This window comes from Oncorhynchus nerka, unplaced genomic scaffold (genome assembly GCF_034236695.1).
Source record: "Oncorhynchus nerka isolate Pitt River unplaced genomic scaffold, Oner_Uvic_2.0 unplaced_scaffold_1524, whole genome shotgun sequence".
Taxonomy (NCBI): domain Eukaryota; kingdom Metazoa; phylum Chordata; class Actinopteri; order Salmoniformes; family Salmonidae; genus Oncorhynchus; species Oncorhynchus nerka.
Genome location: NW_027039790.1, coordinates 25,001 through 49,201, shown reverse-complemented (window position 1 = coordinate 49,201; position 24,201 = coordinate 25,001). Strand labels below are relative to the sequence as shown.

General features: G+C 47.6%; 1 protein-coding gene and 1 long non-coding RNA gene across 2 annotated transcripts in view; both read left to right on the top strand.

Moving 5' to 3' along the window:
* The first annotated feature begins 6,991 nt into the window (after positions 1 to 6,991).
* On the top strand, positions 6,992 to 21,728 carry LOC135568516 (uncharacterized). The gene is made up of 3 exons (XR_010462664.1): positions 6,992 to 7,282; positions 21,307 to 21,336; positions 21,568 to 21,728. It is a non-coding gene; the product is annotated as an uncharacterized LOC135568516 (long non-coding RNA).
* A 14-nt stretch (positions 21,729 to 21,742) lies between these two features.
* LOC115126652 (scavenger receptor cysteine-rich type 1 protein M130-like) overlaps positions 21,743 to 24,201 on the top strand; it is a 2,716-nt gene continuing 257 nt past the window's right edge. Inside the window, exons 1-6 of the mRNA XM_065015308.1 lie at positions 21,743 to 21,854; positions 22,281 to 22,586; positions 22,710 to 22,988; positions 23,361 to 23,681; positions 23,785 to 23,873; positions 23,995 to 24,201. The exon at positions 23,995 to 24,201 is cut by the window's right edge and continues 257 nt beyond it. Of these exons, the coding sequence (XP_064871380.1) occupies positions 21,743 to 21,854; positions 22,281 to 22,586; positions 22,710 to 22,988; positions 23,361 to 23,681; positions 23,785 to 23,873; positions 23,995 to 24,129 (1,242 nt within the window). The 3' untranslated portion in view covers positions 24,130 to 24,201. The remainder of the gene's footprint in view (positions 21,855 to 22,280; positions 22,587 to 22,709; positions 22,989 to 23,360; positions 23,682 to 23,784; positions 23,874 to 23,994) is intronic.

The window sequence follows — 24,201 nt, the reverse complement described above, 5'->3', positions numbered from 1 at the left end:
CCTCTCAACCAGCCGGCTCCACTAAGGCCCTCTCAGTCATCTGGCTCCACTAGGGCCTTCTCAACTAGCTGAATCCACTAGGGCCCTCTCAACCAGCCGGCTCCACTAAGGCCCTCTCAGTCATCTGGCTCCACTAGGGCCTTCTCAACCAGCTGACTCCACTAGGGCCCTCTCATCCAGCCGGCTCCACTAAGGCCCTCTCAGTCATCTGGCTCCACTAGGGCCTTCTCAACCAGCTGGCTCCACTAGGGTCCTCTGAGCCAGCTGGCTCCACTATGGCCCTCTCAACCAGCCTGCTCCACTAGGGCCCTCTCAACCAGCTGGCTCCACTAGGGCCCTCTCAACCAGCCGGCTCCACTAGGGGCCTCTCAACCAGCCGGCTCCAATTGGGCCCTCTCAACCAGCCGGCTCCACTAGGGCCCTCTCAACCAGCTGGCTCCACTTGGGCCCTCTCAACCAGCTGGATCAAGGAAATTAACTAAAGTGATAAATCTAGACCTAGGTTTTATTTACTGTGGGATTTGTTCTCCATTAGTTACCCTGTTCTCATCACAACAGGTCACACATTCTGCTGACATGATTACACACTGTGGTATTTTACCTAACAGATAACAATATTATATTTTGGGGTCTTTGTAATCTGAGGGAAATATGTGTCTCTTATATCGTTGTACATTTGGCAGGAGGTTAGGAAGAACAGCTCAGTATCCAACTCATTTTGTGGGCAGTGGGCACATAGCCTGTCTTCTCTCTGCCTACCTCTCTCAATAGCAAGGCCATACTCACTGAGTCTGTCAATTGTCCATTTTTTTGTCAGTTTTCTATCAGTCACGATGGTCAGATAGTTTGCCATCGTTTATGTATGTTTGGTTATAATTTGTTTGGACCAGACTGTCTGAGTTCTGTCCTGAGGCTTTGTTGGGTTAGTAGTGGTTTGTGAACTAAGCTTCAGGACCAGCTGGATGAAGGGACTTTTCTCTATGTTCATCTCTTGGTATTTCAGTGCTGGTCTCTTGTTTTTATGTGGTTATAGACATTGAAGACTTGTTGATGGATATTAATTATTGATGGATATTAATTAGTGATGGATATTAATTAGTGATGGATATTAATTAGTGATGGATATTAATTAGTGATGGATATTAATTAGTAATGGATATTAATTAGTGATGGATATTAATTAGTGATGGATATTAATTAGTGATGGATATTAATTAGTGATGGATATTAATTAGTAATGGATATTAATTAGTGATGGATATTAATTAGTAATGGATATTAATTAGTGATGGATATTAATTTATGGATATTAATTAGTGATGGATATTAATTAGTGATGGATATTAATTAGTAATGGATATTAATTAGTGATGGATATTAATTAGTAATGGATATGAATTAGTGATGGATATTAATTAGTGATGGATATTAATTAGTGATGGATATTAATTAGTAATGGATATTAATTAGTGATGGATATTAATTAGTAATGGATATTAATTAGTGATGGATATAATTAGTGATGGATGTTAATTATTGATGGATATTAATTACTGATGGATATTAATTAGTGATGGATATTGGTCTAATTCTGTCCCACATTATTTGGGCCTTTTTCTTTGTACTCTAAGAATGTTTATGCCGATAGTACATAACTCAACTCTCTCCCTGACCCCCACCAGTCTAGTACATAACTCAACTCTCTCCCTGACCCCCACCAGTCTAGTGCATAACTCAACTCGCTCCCCGACTCACACCAGTCTAGTACATAACTCAACTCTCTCCTGACCCCCACCAGTCTAGTACATAACTCAACTCTCTCCTGACCCCACCAGTCTAGTACATAACTCAACTCTCTCCCTGACTCCCACCAGTCTAATACATAACTCAACTCGCTCCCTGACCCCCACCAGTCTAGGTCATAACTCAACTCTCTCCCTGACCCCCACAAGTCTAGGTCATAACTCCACTCTCTTCAGTCCCCACCAGTCTAGTACATAACTAAACTCTCTCCCCGACCCCCACCAGTCTATTACATAACTCAACTCTCTCCCCAACCCCACCAGTCTAGTACTCTCCACTCTCCCGACCCCAACAGTCTAGTACATAACTCAACATAACTAAACTCTCTCCCCAACCCCCACCAGTCTAGTACATAACTCAACATAACTAAACTCTCTCCCCAACCCCCACCAGTCTAGTACATAACTCAACCCTCTCTAACACCCCCAAATTACTAGTACACAACTAAAACCTCACTCTGTCACCCACTAGCCTAGTAAACAACTAAAGCCTCACTCTGTTCCCCACTAGTCTAGTACACAATTAAAACCTCACTCTGTCCCCCACTAGTCTAGTACACAACTCCATTCTATCCCCAACCCCCAACAGTCTAGTTCATAACACAACTCTCTACCTCACCACAATAAGTCTAGTACATAACTCAACTCTCTCCCTGACCCCCACCAGTCTAGTACATAACTCAACTCTCTCCCTGACCCCTACCAGTCTAGTTCATAACTCAACTCTCTCCCTGACCCCCACCAGTCTAGTACATAACTCAACTCTCTCCCCGACCCCCACCAGTCTAGTACATAACTCAACTCTCTCCCTGACCCCACCAGTCTAGTATATAACTCAACTCTCTCCCTGTCTCCCACCAGTCTAGTACATAACTCAACTCTCTCCCTGACCCCCTCCAGTATAGTACATAACTCAACTCTCTCCCTGACCCCACCAGTCTAGTATATAACTCAACTCTCTCCCTGTCTCCCACCAGTCTAGTACATAACTCAACTCTCTCCCTGACCCTCTCCAGTCTAGTACATAACTCAACTCTCTCCCTGACCCCCACCAGTCTAGTACATAACTCAACTCTCTCCCTGACCCCCACCAGTCTGGTACATAACTCAACTCTCTCCAACACAATTTCATTCCTACCTTTTGTTTGTTTTCATCCCAAGGGAAAGGTTTGGAAACACCTACACATACATTAACACAGAAACAGCACAATTCATCTCATATGACCTAGTAGTCCTGTAGAGCTCTTTAACATCCACACAATATACTCTACATTACATCCTCCATATAATTCATCTCATATGACCTAGTAGAACTGTAGATTTCTTTAACATCCACACAGTATATCTGGGTCTCCCTGTTCTGTCCCTATGTGTCCACTGCCCTGCAGAGCCCCAACCCAACACATCCCACTCAGCTTTAGGATCTGAGTGAAACATTCATTATTGGTTTCAGGTGTATTAGGTCAAGGCCAGAGTGACAACCCACAGGACAGCAGACCCCCAGGGCAGGATGGAACAACCCAGCAGCTATTGAAAACAGGAAGTGGGCATCTTTTCAATACAGACTCCTTTTGTTGTACTGTTTTCAATATAAAACATCCAGACCTTATTCAAGTTGTCCAATAAACCCTTATAAGAGGTGAACTCAAGCAGTAGAAAGTTAGAGGTGATATTATAGGACACACTATGTGTAACTTTGCTGCTCTGACAGCAGTTTCCTGTGAAGTTTTTCTAATGTCAGTGTTTCCTGTTGTTATGTGGGTTTAACTGATCTTATCTGCTTAAAGGTTTGTCACGTCATAGATGTGACCTGAGTCAAACTCAACAGGCCTGATGCTATATGTCAGGAAGAGAGAGAGAACGAGAGAGAGAAAGGAGGGAGTAGTGGAGAGAGAGAGGAGGAGAGGGGACAGAGGAGAGAGTAGTGGAGAGAGAGGAGGGAGGGACAGAGGAGAGAGTAGTGGAGAGAGAGAGGAGGGGAGGGGACAGAGGAGAGAGTAGTGGAGAGAGAGAGAGAGAGAGGGGACAGAGGAGAGAGAAGTGGAGAGAGAGAGGAGGAGGAGACATAGGAGAGAGTAGTGGAGAGAGAGAGGAGGGGAGGGGACAGAGGAGAGAGTAGTGAGAGAGAGAGGAGGGGACAGAGGAGAGAGTAGTGGAGAGAGAGAGGAGGGGAGGGACAGAGGAGAGAGTAGTGGAGAGAGAGATGAGGGAGGGACAGAGGAGAGAGTAGTGGAGAGAGAGGAGGGAGGGACAGAGGAGAGAGTAGTGGAGAGAGAGAGGAGGGGAGGGATAGAGGAGAGAGTAGTGGAGAGAGAGAGGAGGGGAGGAGACAGAGGAGAGAGTAGTGGAGAGGGAGAGAGAGAGGAGGGGACAGAGGAGAGAGAGCGGAGAGAGAGGAGGGGAGGGGACAGAGGAGAGAGTAGTGGAGAGAGAGAGGAGGGAGGGACAGAGGAGAGAGAGTGGGAGAGAGAGAGGAGGGGAGGGGACAGATGAGAGTAGTGGAGAGAGAGAGGGGAGGGCAGAGGAGAGAGTGAGTGGAGAGAGAGAGGAGGGGAGGGGACAGAGGAGAGAGTAGTGGGAGAGAGGAGGGGGAGGGGACAGAGGAGAGAGTAGTGGAGAGAGAGAGAGGAGGGGAGGGACAGAGGAGAGAGTAGTGGAGAGAGAGAGAGAGGAGGGGACAGAGGAGAGAGGAGGGGGGGGACAGAGGAGAGAGTAGTGAGAGAGAGTGAGGAGGGGAGAGGACAGAGGAGAGAGTAGTGGAGAGAGAGAGGAGGGGAGGGCAGAGGAGAGAGTAGTGGAGAGAGAGAGGAGGGGAGGGCAGAGGAGAGAGTAGTGGAGAGAGAGAGGAGGGCAGGGGACAGAGAGAGAGTAGTGGAGAGAGAGAGGAGGGGAGGGGACAGAGGAGAGAGAGTGGAGACAGAGGAGGGAGGGAACAGAGAGAGAGTAGTGGAGAGAGAGAGGAGGGAAGGGGACAGAGGAGAGAGTAGTGGAGAGAGAGAGGAGGGAGGGACAGAGGAGAGAGAGAGGAGGGGAAGAGGAGAGAGTAGTGGAGAGAGAGAGGAGGGAGGGAACAGAGGAGAGAGTAGTGGAGAGAGAGAGGAGGGGAGGGGACAGAGAGAGAGTAGTGGAGAGAGAGGATGGGAGGGACAGAGGAGAGAGGAGTGGAGAGAGAGGAGGGGAGGGGACAGAGGAGAGAGTAGTGGAGAGAGAGAGGAGGGGAGGGACAGAGGAGAGAGTAGTGGAGAGAGAGAGGAGGGGAGGGGACAGAGAGAGAGAGTAGTGGAGAGAGGAGGGGAGGGGACAGAGGAGAGAGGAGTGGAGAGAGAGGAGGGGGAGGGACAGAGGAGAGAGTAGTGGAGAGAGAGAGGAGGGGAGGGGACAGAGGAGGGGGTAGTGGAGAGAGAGAGGAGGGGAGGGGACAGGCCAAGGGAAGTAGGCGTGATGAGGGTGCTGCAGTGACCCCCAAAAAATACAAGAATACAAACATTTAAATTGAATCTTTTACTTTTTGGAAAACCATTTCCCCCCCTAGTAGTCCAGTACTGTATCAGCGGTTTGATAAACTCTTCTGTAGAGAGCCCAAAATAACATTATTTCTATGGGCTTGCATCCTAATCCCTACCTGTAGTCTACCTACCTCTGGTATAATAGATTTCCACCTCTCACTCCATCAGTGTTTCTCTGTCTGCATCCTAATCCCTACCTGTAGTCTACCTACCTCTGTCTGCATCCTAATCCCTACCTGTAGTCTACCTACCTCTGGTATAATGCATTTCCACCTCTCACTCCATCAGTGTTTCTCTGTCTGCATCCTAATCCCTACCTGTAGTCTACCTACCTCTGTCTGCATCCTAATCCCTACCTGTAGTCTACCTACCTCTGTCTGCATCCTAATCCCTACCTGTAGTCTGGTATAATGCATTTCCACCTCTACTCCATCAGTGTTTCTCTGTCTGCATCCTAATCCCTACCTAGTCTACCTACCTCTGGTATAATGCATTTCCACCTCTCACTCCATCAGTGTTTCTCTGTCTGCATCCTAATCCCTACCTGTAGTCTATTTTACCTCTGGTAGTCTCTCCTACCTCTGTCTGCATCCTAATCCCTACCTGTAGTCTACCTACCTCTGTCTGCATCCTAATCCCTACCTGTAGTCTACCACCTCTGGTATAATGCATTTCCACCCTCTCACTCCATCAGTGTTGCTCTGTCTGCATCCTAATCCCTACCTGTACCTCTGTCTGCACCTAATCCCTACCTGTCTGCATCCTAATCCCTACCTGTAGTCTACCTACCTCTGGTATAATGCATTTCCACCTCTCACTCCATCAGTGCTGCTTGTCCATCTTTCCTGAATTAAAGATGAACAGATCAATATTGTTGGCATAAGGTCATTAAAAGGTCAACTAAATGATTTAGTTATAGTGTGGATGTACTCTGGGGCTGTTTTTAGTATGTAATGAGCACCCAGATGCTGCGTATTCAACACAATAATATCAGACAGACCAGCTGGCCCGTGCTGCCCGTGTTGACTACTATGTTGCAATATGAATATTATCAGAGTTGTCATTGATACTAAATGTTTCAGTTTCTCCGAGCCGCATCGTTCATTTATACAATGTTTCAATATTATCAGAGACACCTTGTTGATGCAATGCTTCAGTGTTCACAGAATGTTTCCTTTCCTGGAGAATAATGCAGACAGGCAAATACAACATGATCTGGGTGCAGACATCATTAGGAACATCTCTGAATGCAGAGCAACAATGTAGGTGGGAAGAACATGAGACAATGACACTGTCATAGTCCACTATACGAACCGCTCCACAAGGGTGACTTCATATACATTATAGCAGGGGGTCAACAACGTTTTTCATGAGTGACAATTTACAATTTATCCTACAATTTCTAAAGACCTGCGTGACTGTAATTATTTCCATATTATTCATGTAGATTATAGCAGGGGGGCGGCAACGTTTTTCAATGTTCAAATGATCCTCCCATTTCTAAAGATCTGCGTGCGTGTATAACACCCCACCCAGCAGAATGTCGACCAATCACGTTCACGTTGTCATGCTGCGTCACGCGGTTGCTAAACCAATCATCACGTAATCCCTTCTCAAAGTCAGTGTACTTTATGTCGAGAAACTCTGTTTTCATCAAAAGTACGTTCTGTCACGATTCCAAAGCTATACGATACTACAGACAGCAAGTTAATTATCTCACATCTCACGTCGCCCAGAATGCACCGCGTGGGCCAATGACGTAACATCGTCAACGTTGTTGGGTTTTTGAGCTAGTGCCCAGTAGACTCCATTCACTCCGTGAAGGAGAGCGATCCCTGTCCCAGAGTCGCCCAGAATGCACCGCGTGGGCCAAAGACGTAGGTTCGTCAACGTTTCCCATCTCCTCAAAAGTATATCTGCCGTTGTGATTTAAACTCCACTCTGGGAGACACATCGATCTGCAGGTTGAACATGGTGAGATTGGAGACTCCTAAATTGATAGTGCAGTTTGTTTAGGTGATTTAACAGCTAGTTAGCTACTTCACATGCTGATATTGTCTTTGGTATTATTGTGTGTAGATACATTTAGCTAGCCAGCCAGCCCACACAGAGAGCATTGCATTGTGGATGTTGTAGTCGATTTGAGCTGCAACAGATTTCCTCAACGATTTTCCATCTTGTTACCAACCTTATTATTAGGGAAGCACCGATAGTACATTTATGGCCGATACCGATATCCAATATTTTCCTTTCCAAAAAGAAACCATACCGATAACCGATATAAAACATTTTGCGACCTTTTAAGCATTCTAGTACAGTTAAATAGTGAATGTCTGGGGGCATTTCTGTTAGTTTTTGCTGTTCTCCAAATACTACTTTCGAGTTTATAGTAAATTAGCTTCAACTGGTGGAGGGATTCGACACACCCCATTTAGCCATACCCTAGGTTTATCTGTATTTCTACACATCCCATTTAGCCATACCCTAGGTTTATCTGTATTTCTACACACCCCATTTAGCCATACCCTAGGTTTATCTGTATTTCTACACACCCCATTTAGCCATACCCTAGGTTTATCTGTATTTCTACACACCCCATTTAGCCATACCCTAGGTTTATCTGTATTTCTACACACCCCATTTAGCCATACCCTAGGTTTATCTGTATTTCTACACACCCCATTTAGCCATACCCTAGGTTTATCTGTATTTCTACACACCCCACAGCCATACCCTAGGTTTATCTGTATTTCTACACATCCCATTTAGCCATACCCTAGGTTTATCTGTATTTTTACACATCCCATTTAGCTCCATACAGGTACCTTTTACACAGCTAGGTTTAGCTGTATTTCTACAGCCCCAAACCTTCCCAGAGTAACCTTACACGACTGCATCACAGCTGCATAACATTTTAGCTAGACAACTATACTGATGCAGGTACCTTTTACACAGCTAGGCAACTATACTGATGCAGGTCCTTTTACACAGCTAGGCAACTATACTGATGCAGGTACCTTTTACACAGCTAGGCAACTATACTGATGCAGGTACCTTTTACACAGCTAGGCAACTATACTGATGCAGGTACCTTTTACACAGCTAGGCAACTATACTGATGCAGGTACCTTTTACACAGCTAGGCAACTATACTGATGCAGGTTCCTTTTACACAGCTAGGCAACTATACTGATGCAGGTACCTTTTACACAGCTAGGCAACTATACTGATGCAGGTACCTTTTACACAGCTAGGCAACTATACTGATGCAGGTACCTTTTACACAGCTAGACAACTATACTGATGCAGGTACCTTTTACACAGCTAGGCAACTATACTGATGCATTTTTACACAGCTAGGCAACTATACTGATGCAGGTACCTTTTACACAGTACTGATGCAGGTTTTACACAGCTAGGCAACTATACTGATGCAGGTACCTTTTACACAGCTAGCAACTATACTGATGCAGGTACCTTTTACACAGCTAGGCAACTATACTGATGCAGGTACCTTTTACACAGCTAGGCAACTATACTGATGCAGGTACCTTTTACACAGCTAGGCAACTATACTGATGCAGGTACCTTTTACACAGCTAGGCAACTATACTGATGCAGGTACCTTTTCACAGCTAGGCAACTAGCTGATGCAGGTACCTTTTATAGGCAACTATACTGATGCAGGTACCTTTTTTACACAGCTAGGCAACTATACTGATGCAGGTACCTTTTACACAGCTAGGCAACTATACTGATGCAGGTACCTTTTACACAGCTAGGCAACTATACTGATGCAGGTACCTTTTACACAGCTAGGCAACTATACTGATGCAGGTACCTTTTACACAGCTAGGCAACTATACTGATGCAGGTACCTTTTACACAGCTAGGCAACTATACTGATGCAGGTACCTTTTACACAGCTGCAACTATACTGATGCAGGTACCTTTTACACAGCTAGGCAACTATTGATGCAGGTACCTTTACACAGCTAGGCAACTATACTGATGCAGGTCCTTTTACACAGCTAGGCAACTATACTGATGCAGGTATTTACACAGCTAGCAACTCCATACTGATGCAGGTACCTTTTACACAGCTAGGCAACTATACTGATACACAGCAGGTACCTTTACACAGCTAGGCAACTATACTGAGTGCAGGTACCTTTTACACAGCTAGGCAACTATACTGATGCAGGTACCTTTACACAGCTAGGCAACTATACTGATGCAGGTACCACACAGCTAGGCAACTATACTGATGCAGGTACCTTTTACACAGCTAGGCAACTATACTGATGCAGGTACCTTTTACACAGCTAGGCAACTATACTGATGCAGGTACGTTTTACACAGCTAGGCAACTATACTGATGCAGGTACCTTTACACAGCTAGGCAACTATACTGATGCAGGTACCTTTACACAGCTAGGCAACTATACTGATGCAGGTTACGTTTTACACAGCTAGGCAACTATACTGATGCAGGTACCTTTTACACAGCTAGGCAACTATACTGATGCAGGTACCTTTACACAGCTAGGCAACTATACTGATGCAGGTCCTTTTACACAGCTAGGCAACTATACTGATGCAGGTTTTTTACACAGCTAGGCAACTATACTGATGCAGGTCCTTTACACAGCTAGGCAACTATACTGATGCAGGTACCTTTTTACACAGCTAGGCAACTATACTGATGCAGGTACCTTTTACACAGCTAGGCAACTATACTGATGCAGGTACCTTTTACACAGCTAGGCAACTATACTGATGCAGGTACCTTTACACAGCTAGGCAACTATACTGATGCAGGTACCTTTACACAGCTAGGCAACTATACTGATGCAGGTAGTTTACACAGCTTGGCAACTATACTGATGCAGGTACCTTTTACACAGCCAGGCAACTATACTGATGCAGGTACCTTTACACAGCTAGGCAACTATACTGATGCAGGTACCTTGTTCCATCAGCTAGGCAACTATACTGATGCAACCTTTTACACAGCTAGGCAACTATACTGATGCAGGTATTTTCACAGCTAGGCAACTATACTGATGCAGGTACCATTTTACACAGCTAGGCAACTATACTGATGCAGGACCTTTTACACAGCTAGGCAACTATACTGATGCAGGTACATTTACACAGCTAGGCAACTATACTGATGCAGGTACCTTTTACACAGCTAGGCAACTATACTGATGCAGGTCCCTTTTACACAGCTAGGCAACTATACTGATGCAGGTCCCATTTTACACAGCTAGGCAACTATACTGATGCAGGTCCTTTACACAGCTAGCAACTAGGTTGATGCAGGTATTTTACACAGCTAGGCAACTATACTGATGCAGGTATTTTACACAGCTAGGCAACTATACTGATGCAGGTACCTTTACACAGCTAGGCAACTATACTGATGCAGGTACCTTTACACAGCTAGGCAACTATACTGATGCAGGTACCTTTACACAGCTAGGCAACTATACTGATGCAGGTACATTTTACACAGCTAGGCAACTATACTGATGCAGGTACCTTTTACACAGCTAGGCAACTATACTGATGCAGGTACCTTTTACACAGCTAGGCAACTATACTGATGCAGGTACCTTTTACACAGCTAGGCAACTATACTGATGCAGGTACCTTTTACACAGCTAGGCAACTATACTGATGCAGGTACCTTTACACAGCTAGGCAACTATACTGATGCAGGTACCTTTTACACAGCTAGGCAACTATACTGATGCAGGTACCTTTTACACAGCTAGGCAACTATACTGATGCAGGTACCTTTACACAGCTAGGCAACTATACTGATGCAGGTACCTTTTACACAGCTAGGCAACTATACTGATGCAGGTACCTTTTACACAGCTAGGCAACTATACTGATGCAGGTACCTTTTACACAGCTAGGCAACTATACTGATGCAGGTACCTTTTACACAGCTAGGCAACTATACTGATGCAGGTACCTTTTACACAGCTAGGCAACTATACTGATGCAGGTACCTTTACACAGCTAGGCAACTATACTGATGCTGATGCAGGTACCTTTACACAGCTAGGCAACTATACTGATGCAGGTACCTTTTACACAGCTAGGCAACTATACTGATGCAGGATACCTTTTACACAGCTAGGCAACTATACTGATGCAGGTACCTTTTGCAGGTGGTCACATGCGGTTGGACACATGGAGGAGAGAATCATTTTCTCAGTTTCCTCAAAACCGTGTCTATTTGAAACAACTGCTGACAGCTACAGGGACATAAACACAAACATGCTGCCTGGAGACAAGTGTCCATGATAGTAGGATCGCCAGGTCAGTTTAGTCGTGAGCTTGTGCTAAATGTGGCTAGTTAGCTAGCTTGCTAACCTAGCCAATGAGTGTGTGTGAAAGAAATAGTCAAATAAGTTATGCTAGTTACTACCCCTGATAACTTTCCCAAATAATAATGTTTGAAAGAGTGTGAGTGTGTATGCTAGATAAATAGTAATGGAAATGGTAGATACACATTATACATTTTTCACTGAGACATCATGGCGTGTCCATCAATTTAAATCCCAACTTGTAAGGAAAGAATAAATATGAAAAAAATCCACAATATATTGGACAGAACTATGAGGTCTAAAGGTCTGTCTTTCCAAGACATTCTGTTCATCTGCAAGCAGATCTGATGATTGTAGATGGAGGGAGAACCTGTTATTTACAATGGAAGAATATAACTTCCTGTAGCCTATATAATGTAACAATGACAATCATCCCTTCATATATACTGTAGTTGAAGGTTATTTTAGTGTCATAAAAAGTGTTCATTAAAACAGATCAGGATGTTTGGTGGAAGGATTCAGTGTAGATGTTCTGCTGTGTATCGAGGGGTTTATATGAAAGTGGTAGATTTGTAATTCTTTACCAGAGAAAGTTCTGAATTACTTTTCTTTGGGTGACCTCAGTCTTTGACAATTCAGCTACTTTGTTAACAGTCCTACTGTAATGTTCTGGGTGTAGCTGGTGCAGAGGAGTCAGGACAGTAGAGATGAGTAACACATGTAACGTTACTCAAATATTCCAATAACGTGTCGTAAATACCGAGCCCACAGTAACAGACCAAACATACATAAAACAATCCCGCACAAAAACCATGGGGAAAACAGAGGGTTAAATAATGAACATGTCATTTGGAATTGGAACCAGGCGTGTAAAACAAAGACAAAACAAATGGAAAATGAAAAATGGATCAGCGATGGCTAGAAGGCCGGTGACGATGGCTAGAAGGCCGGTGGCGATGGCTAGAAGGCCGGTGGCGATGGCTAGAAGGCTGGTGGCGATGGCTAGAAGGCCGGTGGCGATGGCTAGAAGGCCGGTGACGATGGCTAGAAGGCTGGTGGCGATGGCTAGAAGGCCGGTGGCGAAGGGAAGAAGGCCGGTGGCGATGGCTAGAAGGCCGGTGACGTCGCTGCCCGAACAAGGAGCGGGACCGACTTCTGTGGAAGTTGTAACAGTACCCCCCCTTGACACGCAGGGCAATCCGGATGGAGATGGTGGAACTCCCGCAGCAACGAAGGGTCCAAAACGTCCTCCACCGGCACCCAGCATCTCTCCTCCGGACCGTACCCCTCCCACTCCATGAGGTGCTGAAGGACTTTCGCCCGACGCCGAGTCCAGTATGGCTCGAAAAGCATACACCGGGCCCAGCCACCACCGGCCTGAGGAGAGACACATGGAACGAGGGGTTAATACGGTAATCGGGGGGAAGATGTAACCTGTAGCAAACCTCTTTCACTCTCCTCAGGACTTTGAATGGCCCCACAATCCGCGGGCCCAGCTTCCGTCAGGGCAGGCGGAGGGGCAGGTTTCGGGTCGAGAGCCAGACCGGTGAAAACCAGAGGTATGGCTGACCGAGGCCCCAGACGTTCCATGAACGCCCTCCAGACCCTTGATGTGAACTGGGGACCTCGATCAGACACTGTATCCTCAGGCACCCCATAGTGCCCATAAGACATGTATAAACAGGGTCTCCTCAGTCTGTAGGGCCGTAGGGAGACTGGAAAAAGGAAGGAGACCGCAGGACTTAGAGAACTGATCCACAACGACCAGGATCGTGAGGGAGGAAGATCCTTGAGGAAGTCCACAGAAAGGTGCGACCAAGGTCGTTGTGGAATGGGTAAGGGCTGTAACGTCCTCTGGGCAGGTGGAGGGAGTGGGCTCTGTACGTAACGCCCGCTCGATGTCTGCGTCCAGCTCCCACACTACCGGTGCCACCAGGCAAGAGGCCGGAAGTTCGGGAGTGTGATCTATGGACCGCTCCTCTGTGTCATACATCCGGGACAGTGCATCTGCCTTAGCGTTCTGGGAACCTGGTCTGTAGGACAGTGCGTCTGCCTTAGCATTCTGGGAACCTGGTCTGTAGGACAGTGCGTCTGCCTTAGCATTCTGGGAACCTGGTCTGTAGGACAGTGCGTCTGACTTAGCGTTCTGGGAACCTGGTCTGTAGGACAGTGCGTCTGCCTTAGCGTTCTGGGAACCTGGTCTGTAGGACAGTGTGTCTGCCTTAGCGTTCTGGGAACCTGGTCTGTAGGACAGTGCGTCTGTCTTAGCGTTCTGGGAACTGTTGATGATGGGATATGTAGATAGGGCGAGTCGGTCAAGGATCGATTCGGACAAGGTGGTCAATTATATGACAAGCGACAGTTTATTCAGAGTAAAGATATCTGGTACAACGTATACGGGCTATTTCATTTGGCCTCACAAAAGAACCATCAGAAAAGAGCGTCGATAACAGATTGTAAGCATGTTATGTACAGTACAAAAAAGTGGGTTGAGTCTGAAAGTCCCTGGCTTTTGATTGGCCACAGTTGAGGTGTTGTCTTCTTGGATTGGTCCTGTTGAACCGTCCGTCGTTCCTCCGGGTCTCGCTCTCGTTCTCAGTCACACAATGTTCGGCTAGGAAGGAGATTTTGTGTGTGCGCTGGTTTCTGCAAGTCAAGGCTGTCTCTTCCTCCCAATGTGTGGGTGTATGTCTTATCTGTGTGTCCTCGGCAGTTAGTGTGTGTAATGTGTGTGTGCTGTGTGTGTGGGTGTGGGAGCTATCCTATATGGGACCTAACATGTTTTACTGTGAAAATACGTTGTCTCAGTTATAGCAATGTAATAGCAGTAGGCTGGTCATTTGCATAAGAAATAGCACTTCCTTACAAATCCCTCTCTTCACATCTCCCCAGAGACGTGACACAACCTAACTAGATCCAGACACAAAAAGAAAACTTTTCCCAGAAGGAAAAGTTTTGTGATTCCCTCTCTTCACATCTCCTAAGAGATGTGACATAAACTAGGCAAGTCAGGCGGAATGGTCCACATGCCCCCTCTTCCCAATTCAGAAGAGGCACGACATAGAATGGAGAAGCTCAAAAGCAGTAAAAGCAACGGGATCCTCCTCCTCATATTCGGGTTCCGTTTCCCTAAAAGGGGAAACATCTGGGAAGGGCTTGCTGGGTCAATGGCCTTAGATATAACTCTAGTAGTGAGTGAGCGAATGCAACAGCAGCCGCACAACACTAAAATGGCTGCAAAAACTGAAAGATGGGTCTCATGCTCCATACCGTTATCTCGCACCTGGCTCCTGTTATCTAACAAAAGACCGCTTGTTCTCGCAACCCCACGCTCTGAATGTGCCCTCCTCCCAACTCATTTGAACAGTTCGTCTTCATGCTACTCTGTATTTTTCCATCATGAGAAAGTCCCATGGCCCTGATACTTTTAACAATGTTTCAAATCAGCTAGGTTGCATAAAACATACATACATCCACACAAGGCAACAGCAGATAATATTCAATCATATATATGGTAATGGCTATAATGTAAAATACAGGATCCAACAGAACCTGGTCTGTAGGACAGTGTGTCTGCCTTAGCCTTCTGGGAACCTGGTCTGTAGGACAGTGCGTCTGCCTTAGCGTTCTGGGAACCTGGTCTGTAGGACAGTGTGTCTGCCTTAGCCTTCTGGGAACCTGGTCTGTAGGACAGTGCGTCTGCCTTAGCGTTCTGGGAACCTGGTCTGTAGGACAGTGTGTCTGCCTTAGCCTTCTGGGAACCTGGTCTGTAGGACAGTGCGTCTGCCTTAGCGTTCTGGGAACCTGGTCTGTAGGACAGTTTGTCTGCATTCTGGGAACCTGGTCTGTAAGACAGTGTGTCTGCCTTAGCGTTCTGGGAACCTGGTCTGTAGGACAGTGCGTCTGCCTTAGCGTTCTGGGAACCTGGTCTGTAGGACAGTGCGTCTGCCTTAGCGTTCTGGGAACCACCACCTTGCCTGGCGAGGGTTCAGTCTCCACCTTGTCTGGCGAGGGTTCAGTCTCCACCTTGCCTGGCGAGGGTTCAGTCTCCACCTTGCCTGGCGAGGGTCAGTCTCGCCTGGCGAGGGTTCTCCACCTTGCCTGGCGAGGGTTCAGTCTCCACCTCGCCTGGCGAGGGTTCGCGCTGCCCGGATGTACTCCAGATTGCGGTGTTCAGTCCAGATGAGAGAAGGGTGTTTAGCCCTCTCAAGCCAATGTCTCCACGCCTTCAGAGCCTTGACAACAGCCAACAGCTCCCGATCCCCGAAAAGAAAGCACAGGGGCGGAGCATTAGTGGCATACCCGAGCGCTGAGGGAGCACGGCTCCTATCCCAGATCCGGATGAGCCAGCAGGGAGCCGAGGTAAACAGAGCCCTCTGGTGACCAAAACCCTGTCCGCATCAGCCGTCCACTCCAGTCGAACCAGTCCCCCTTCAGCAATGAGGTAATGGGAGTTGCTACCGGTAGTAGTTGAACAAAGCCCTGGATAAACCTCCGGTAGTAGTTGGCTACCTGACTAAACCTGACTGGCAAAGCCCTGGATAAACCTCCGGTAGTAGTTGGCTACCTGACCAAAGCCCTGGATAAACCTCCGGTAGTAGTTGGCTACCTGACCAAAGCCCTGGATAAACCTCTGGTAGTAGTTGGCTACCTGACCAAAGCCCTGGATAAACCTCCGGTAGTAGTTGGCTACCTGACCAAAGCCCTGGATAAACCTCCGGTAGTAGTTGGCTACCTGACCAAAGCCCTGGATAAACCTCCGGTAGTAGTTGGCAAACCATAGAAACCGCTGCACCTCCTTTACCGTGGTGGGAGTCGGCCAATTACACACAGCTGAAATGCAGTCACTCTCCATCTCCACCCCTGAAGTGGAAATGCAGTCACTCTCCATCTCCACCCCTGAAGTGGAAATGCAGTCACTCTCCATCTCCACCCCTGAAGTGGAAATGCAGTCACTCTCCATCTCCACCCCTGAAGTGGAAATGCAGTCACTCTCCATCTCCACCCCTGAAGTGGAAATGCAGTCACTCTCCATCTCCACCCCTGAAGTGGAAATGCAGTCACTCTCCATCTCCACCCCTGAAGTGGAAATGCAGTCACTCTCCATCTCCACCCTGAAGTGGAAATGCAGTCACTCTCCATCTCCACCCCTGAAGTGGAAAATAGGAAGGAGATGGACTGTTCATTTCTAAGGCTTCCATCTCCACCCCTGCACCAGGGAAGTGTATATCAGAATGATATATATACACCACTACACCCTGCCCCTGCAGGTCCCGGAAAATCTCGTCTACAAAGGCCTGGAAGACATCAACCTCGGCATGACAAGGTCCACCCCTAAATGAAGTGGAAATGCAGTCATTTCTGAAGAAGCCATCTCCACCCCTGAAGTGAGAAAGGTAGCTGTACCTCACAGTGGTTGATACCTTGATAGTCAATGCAGGGCGCAGACCGCCATCCTTCTTCACCGCCAGAACAAGGACAGGGACCGACTTCGGCGGAAGTCGTGACACCTACAACTGTCACCTTATGTAACAACTGATTTACTTAACTAAAGGCACATCTCAATATGTGGTCCAGGTGTCTTAGTGTTCCTATAGAAACCTGTGTCCAAACTCAGCATTAAATAGCATCTAATCAGAATAGTGTACAGAGCTGAGTTATTACAGCTATTTAAATTTACATTACGCTTCTTATCCAGTGTTTATTGACATCCAGTGTCATCTAAATCTTTTAAGGGGAGGGGGTGAGAAAAATCTTAAAGACTGTTGCCTATTGAGGGAGTTTGTTCCACCATTATCAGTTTTGACTGGGCTGAACTGTACTTCCTCATCTGATTGGACTGAACGATGCCCTTGTTTGGGTGTAGGGCCTGATCAGAGCCTGGATGTTGTTAGATCACAGCTCCGAGGCAAGCACCATGGTCTGAGCGGATGGACTTCAACTGGAAGCCAGTGGAGGGAGCGGAGGAGCGGGGTTGAGAGAACTTGGGAAGGTTGAACACCAGATCCTGGATGATGTAATGCCAACAGGTGAGTAATCCAGACGGGAGATGACAAGTGCCTGATTGTTTATTTAAATGTAACTAGATCCATGTTGAGTGTGAACACATCTGATTGGACTAGATCCATGTTGAGGTGAGAGACGTCTGATTGGACTAGATCCATGTTGAGGTGAGACACTTCTGAGACCAGATCCGTCTGATTGGACTAGATCCATGTTGAGGTGAGACACGTCTGATTGGACTAGATCCATGTTGAGGTGAGACACGTCTGATTGACTAGATCCATGTTGAGGTGAGACACGCCTGATTGGACTAGATCCATGTTGAGGTGAGACACGTCTGATTGGACTAGATCCATGTTGAGGTGAGACACGTCTGATTGGACTAGATCCATGTTGAGGTGAGACCATACCATGTCTTTATTGGTTTGTATGAGAAGGCAGTTTGGGAGAAGGTGGTGGACTGTTTGAAGATTCTACAGTTCCCTGGTGGAGGTTCTTGGAACACTGATATTTAAGTCTGAGGTTGAAGAAAACAAATTTGGTGCTGCAATGTTGTGTGTTATCTTGAATACCAGGCAGATGTTGGAGTACAGACTGAAATGGAGAGGGGAGAAGAGGAGAAGAAGAGGAGGAGAGGAGAAGGGGAGAAGAGGAGAAGAGAGGGGAGAAGAGGAGAACAGAGGAAAGGAGAGGAGAAGGAGAAGTGAGGGGGAGAAGAGTAGATGATAGGCAGAATAGGAGAAGAGGACAAGAGGAGAGAGAGAGAGGAGGGAGGGAAGAAGAGGAGAGGAGGGGAGAGGGGGAGAAGAGGAGAAAGGGAGAAGGGGGAGAAGAGGAGAAGAGAGGGGGGGAGAAGAGAGAGGGGAGAAGAGGAGAGAGAGGGAGAAGAGGAGAAGAGAGAAGGGGAGAGAAGAGGAAAGGGGGAGAATAGTAGAAGGGGGGGAAGAGTAGAGGGGGGAGAAGAGAGGGGGAGAATAGGGCAGGGGAAGAAGAGGAGAAGAGAGGGGGAGAAGAGGAGAAGAGAGACTGGGAGAAAAGGAGAGGAGAGGGGGAGAATAGGGGAGGGGTAGGAGAAGAGAGACTGGTACATGAGTAGAGGAGAATAGAGGGTCAGCAGAGGAGAGGGGGAGAAGAGGAGAGGAGAGGGATAGATGAGGGGGAGAAAAGGGGGGTGAAGAGGAGAATAGAGACTGGGAGACGAAGAGAGGAGAATAGGAAAGGGAGAGGGAGGGGAGGAGAAGAGAGGGGGAGAAGAGGAGAAGAGAGGGTCAGAAGAGGAGAAGAGAGGGAGGGAGAAGAGGCTGGAGAAGAGGGGAGGGGAGAAGACGAGAGGAGGGGATGGGAGAAGACGAGAGAGGGAGATGAGGAGAGGGAGGGGAGAAGAGGATAGTGGAGAAGAGGAGAAGAGAGGGGAGGAGAGGAGGAGAGAGGATAAGGTGAGAAGAGGAGAGGGGGAGGAGAAAATAGGTGGGAGAAGAGGAGAGGAGAGGGGGAGGAGAAGAGAGGGGGAGATAAGGTGATTGGGGAGGAGAGAGGAGAGGAGGAGAAAAGGAGAGGGGAGGGGGAGAAGAGGAAAGGGGGAGAAGAGGAGAGGGAGAAGAAGGGGAGAAGGGAGAGGGGGAGAAGAGAGGGGAGAAGAGAAGAGAGGGGGAGAAAAGGAGAAGAGAGGGGGAAGAAGAAGGAGAAGAGAGGAGAGAGAAGGAGAAGAGAGGGGGAAAGAGGAGAAGAGAGGTGGAGAAGAAGATGAGAGGGGGAAGAGAGAGAAGAGAAGAGGGGTAGAATTGGGGAGAAGAGGAGAAGAGAGGAGGGGGAAGAGAGGAGAAGAGAGGGGGGAGAGAAGAAGGAGAAGAGAGGGGGAGAAGAGAAGAAGGGGAAGAGGGGGGAAGAGAGGGGGAGAAGAGGGGAAGAGAGGGGAGAAAAGTAGAGGTGGGAGGGAGGGGAAGAAGTGGAGAAGGGAGGGAGGAGAAGAACGGGGGGAGAAGGGAGGGAGGAGAAGATCAGAGGGGGGGGGGAAGAGGAGAAGAGAGGTGGAGAAGAGGAGAGGGGGATTTGAGGAGAAGAGAGGGAGAGAAGAGAGGGGGAGGAGAGGAGGGGAAGAAGAGGAGAGGGGAAAAGAGGGGGAGAAGAAGAGAGGTGGAGAAGAGGAAGAGAGGTGGAGAAGAGAAGAGGAGAAGGGGAGAGGGAGGGGGAGAAGAGGAGAAGAGAGGAGAGGGGAGGAGAGAGAGAGGAGGAGAGAGGAGAGGAGAAGAGGAAAGGGGGAGAGGAGGAGAGGGGTGAAAAGGAGAAGAGAGGGGAGAAGAGGAGAAGAGAGGGGAGAGGAGGAGAAGATCAGAGGTGGGAGGGGAGGGGAAGAAGAGGAGAGGGGGAGAAGAGAAGAGAGTGGGGAGAAGAGGAGAGGGGGGAGAAGAGGAGAAGGGGGAGAAGAGGAGAAGAGAGGGAGGGGAGAGAAGAGGGGGAAGAGAGGAGAAGAGAGGGAGAGAATATGGAGATAGAGGGGGAGAAGAGTAGAAGAGAGGGGTTAAGAGGGGGAAAAGAGTAGAGGGGGAAAAGAGGAGAGGGGAGTTGAGGAGAAGAGAGAGGGGGAGAAGGGGGAGAAGAGGAGAGGGGGAGAAGATGAAGAGAGAGGGGGGAGAAGAGGAGAGGGGGAGAAGATGAAGAGAGAGGGGGAGAAGATGAAGAGAGAGGGGATAAGAGAAGAGAGAGGGGGAGAAGAGGAGGGGGATAAGATGAAGAGGAGAGGGGAGAAAGGGGGTGGGTGAAGAGAAGGGAGAGGAGTAGAGGAGAGGGGCGAGGAGAGGGGAGGAGAGGAGAGGAGAAGAGGAGGGGAGAAGAGAAGGAGAAGAAGAGGAGAGTAGAGGAGAGGGGCGAGGAGAGGAGAGGGGAGGAGAGGAGGGGGAGAAGGGGAGAAGAGAGGGGGAGAAGGGGAGAAGAGAGGGGTTGAAGAGGAGTAGAGAAGGGAGGAGAGCGGAGAAGAGGAGGAGAGAGAGGTTGAAGCGGAGGAGAGAGGAGGAGAGGTGCGAGGAGTGGAGAGGAGAGAGGAGAAGAGAGGGGGAGAAGAGTAGAGGTGGGAGGAGAGGGGAGAGGAGAAGAGAGGGATTGAAGAGGAGGAGAGAGGGGGAGAAGAGTAGAGGTGGGAGGAGAGGGGAGAAGAGGAGAAGAGTAGAGGAGAGGGGCGAAGAGGAGAGGGGAGAGGGAAGGAGAGGGGGAGTTTATTAACTCAATTCTACTGACAATGTTTGTCTATGGAGATTGCATGGCTGAGTGCTTGATTTTATACATCTGTCAGGAAGGGGTGTGGCTGAAATAGAGTCCACTAATTTGAAGGGGTGTCCACATACTTTTGTATATATAGTGTATGTACACATGGGTGTTGTTGCACCATACCAACGATAAGCCTGTCTTCCTCATCACATCATGAAAGGTCATGTTGATGTTCATTTAACCTCTGTCTCTCTCTTCCTCTGACTCCTCCCTTTCTCCTTTGTTTCTCTCTTTCTCCTCTGTCTCTCTCTTCCTCTGACTCCTCCCTTTCTCCTCTGTCTCTCTCTTTCTCCTCTGTCTCTCTCTTCCTCTGACTCCTCCCTTTCTCCTTTGTGTCTCTCTCTCTCTTTCTCTCTCTTTGTCCTCTGTCTCTCTCTTTCTCCTCAGATCTCCAGGCTCAAAGCGTCAGTCCACTAGGTAGGTAGAGTATAAATCTACAGTGATTATAGCAGTTCAATATTAGTCAACTTTATTATCCCACATGGAGAAATGCATGTGTCCATACAAACCATTCTATAACCCAATAACAAGTAGTGTTTTATGGAACTACTAATACTTGTCAACCACAAAGCATCACTGCTGTTAGAATAACAGAATCACTGTCATCATCTGTCCTCACCACTGTGTTTTCCTCTCTGCTGTTTACAGCTGAACTCTCAGTCAGACTGGTGAATGGGACCACTTCCTGTTCTGGGACAGTGGAAGTCTTCTACAGAGGAGAGTGGTTAAGTAAATGTTATGGGTGGTGGAGCATGATGAGAGAGGTTAAGGTTGTGTGTAGAGAGGTGGACTGTGGGAATCCTGTATCTGAATCTGATTGAAGATGGAAGAGAGGAGGTGTAGTGGAGATGAGTCTTCTATTAGACAGTGTGGCAGAAGAAGAGTAAGAACTGGTATCTGTGATGGTGGATATTATCGTCATGTGACCTGTTCAGGTAAGAGACTGGTCATATTGAGAGATTTATTTATACATTATACAATATTACCATGTATCATGTTTTATGTGTTTTTATTTCATTTAAATAGAGGGAGAGATGTCAGATGTATTTAAACATTATATTTGTGTTTGTCATATTGGTTTATGGGAGATGTTCATGGGCAGATCATTGTAGTTCAGATGGTACTGAAGTGAAGCTGCCTGATGGATGTCCAGCTGTTTATTTTCTATAAAGTGAAGTGAACTTATTCCTGTCTCCTGCCTGCATTATTCCCAACCCGATCCTGAGTGACTAAGAACCCATTTCTACCTCTTACAGTATCAAACATAGCAAACTACAATCTTTTATCCAACATATTTGTGTTTAGTGTGACAGTGTCATCAACAAAACTGATTGAATGTTCAACCAACTCTTTTTCTCCAGAGTCTGTGCGGCTTGTGGATGGAGCTGGTCTCTGCTCTGGGAGAGTGGAGGTGAAGTCCAATCAGTCCTGGGCCTCAGTGTGTGAAGCTGACTTTGACCGGCAGGATGCAGAGGTAGTCTGTAGGGAGCTTGGCTGTGGGGCTCCTGCAGCTCTACAGGGGGGGCTCTATGGAGGAGGTGGGGGTCAGACCTGGGATAAAGAGTTCCAGTGTAAAGGCAAAGAGTCCCTTCTCCTGGACTGTGACACCTCAGACAGAGAGAACAACACCTGCCTACCTGGTAATGCTGTTGGACTCACCTGCTCAGGTAAGAAACAGTTTGTCACTCAATCAACATTGTTTCTCACCTGGAGTGAAGAATATGAGAGACAATATAGGTGTGTTAGTGAGAAAATAGTAAGATTACTGTCTCTCTCTTTTCTTTTCTCAGAGCCTGATGATGTGAGGCTGGTGGGAGGAGGCAGTCGCTGTGCTGGTGGAGTGGAGTGGTACTACCAGGGAGAGTGGAGGACTGTGGGAGCTGAGGACTGGGAGCAGGAGGATGTAGCTGCAGTAGTGTGTAGACAGCTGGGTTGTGGCTCCACTGTTTCAGCACTACGTGGAGACACCACTAGAGGGTTTGGAGTTTCCTGTCCTGGGTCTGAGTCTTCACTGAGGGAGTGTAGAAGAACGTATGATCTCCTTCCTGGACTCACAGTGATCTGCTCAGGTAATAACAAGATACACTATATGGCCAAATGTAGGTGGACATTATCAAATACAACTTAAATATCCCAGAATGCTTTTGTATTTGAGTGTTATCTCAGTGAACGTCTCTACTCACTACCACTGTCACATGTCATGTTATTGTCACATCTAAATGAGGAAAGTAGTTGAGGAGCTACGTTTTCTTTTTCTCTCCTCTTGTTCCAGATGTCCTGCTTCAGCCTGATATCAACATATGTTGTCTCAGTGACTGTAGGCCCACTACTCATGTTGCCCTGTGAGGGAGGGTGGCTGGCACTGTTACATGATGATGTTATTGTCATATCTATAGGAAACTAGTTGAAGAGGTTTTTCTTGTTCTCTTTTATTGTTCCAGATCTCCTGGTCCAGCCTGATATCTTCCTGACTGACCCAATGGGAAGGGTCTTCAGGGGCCACCAGGGGCCTGAGATGTTCAGGGGCTACAACTTCACCATCACCTGCTCCACTCAGCCACAGTACCCAGGAGGCTCCTTCCTCCTCACGTTCACCGGCTCCAACAGAACCCAGACCCAGCCAGCTGTCAATCACTCTGCTGCCTTCCTCTTCCCTGCTGCAGATGACTCCCACCAAGGGAACTACAGCTGTGTTTATGACAATTATGTTTTCTCTCATAACTTCTCCTCTGAGAGTGAGCTCCTCCCCCTCGCCATCACAGGTAACTGAACATGAACCAGACTTATAACTTTGTCATTGACAGATTTCCCACAGATCTATGTGATGATGATCAGTCCCCTCATCAAAGGTGTTTCTGTTTGCAGCCTCTCCTCTGCCAGCCTTCATTATCAGACACGTTGTAGTGCTGCTGATCCTACTGACATCCATCACCACCTCCTACCTGTACTACAAGGTAAAGACATTTACTCAGACGTTACAAGTCATTTAAACTAGAGGGTGAGGGGTAGAGGGAAGTAGAGAGAATGGAGATACCAGATAGTAAATGTCTGACTGTTGGTGCTGTGTCTCCCTAGCCCACCAGGAGGCAGAAGAGAGTGAACAGGGTGAGCAGCATGGATCTTTATGTCAATGCCATGGAGATGGTCTCTCTGAGCTCCAGAGCTGAAGCTGGACCGGGAGAGGAGAGAGCAGCCCAGGGGACGGAGTAGGAGGAGAAGGAATCTGACCCTACATGCTGATCTTAGGTCAGTTTTGTGTTTTAAATCGATGGTCAGCAGTGG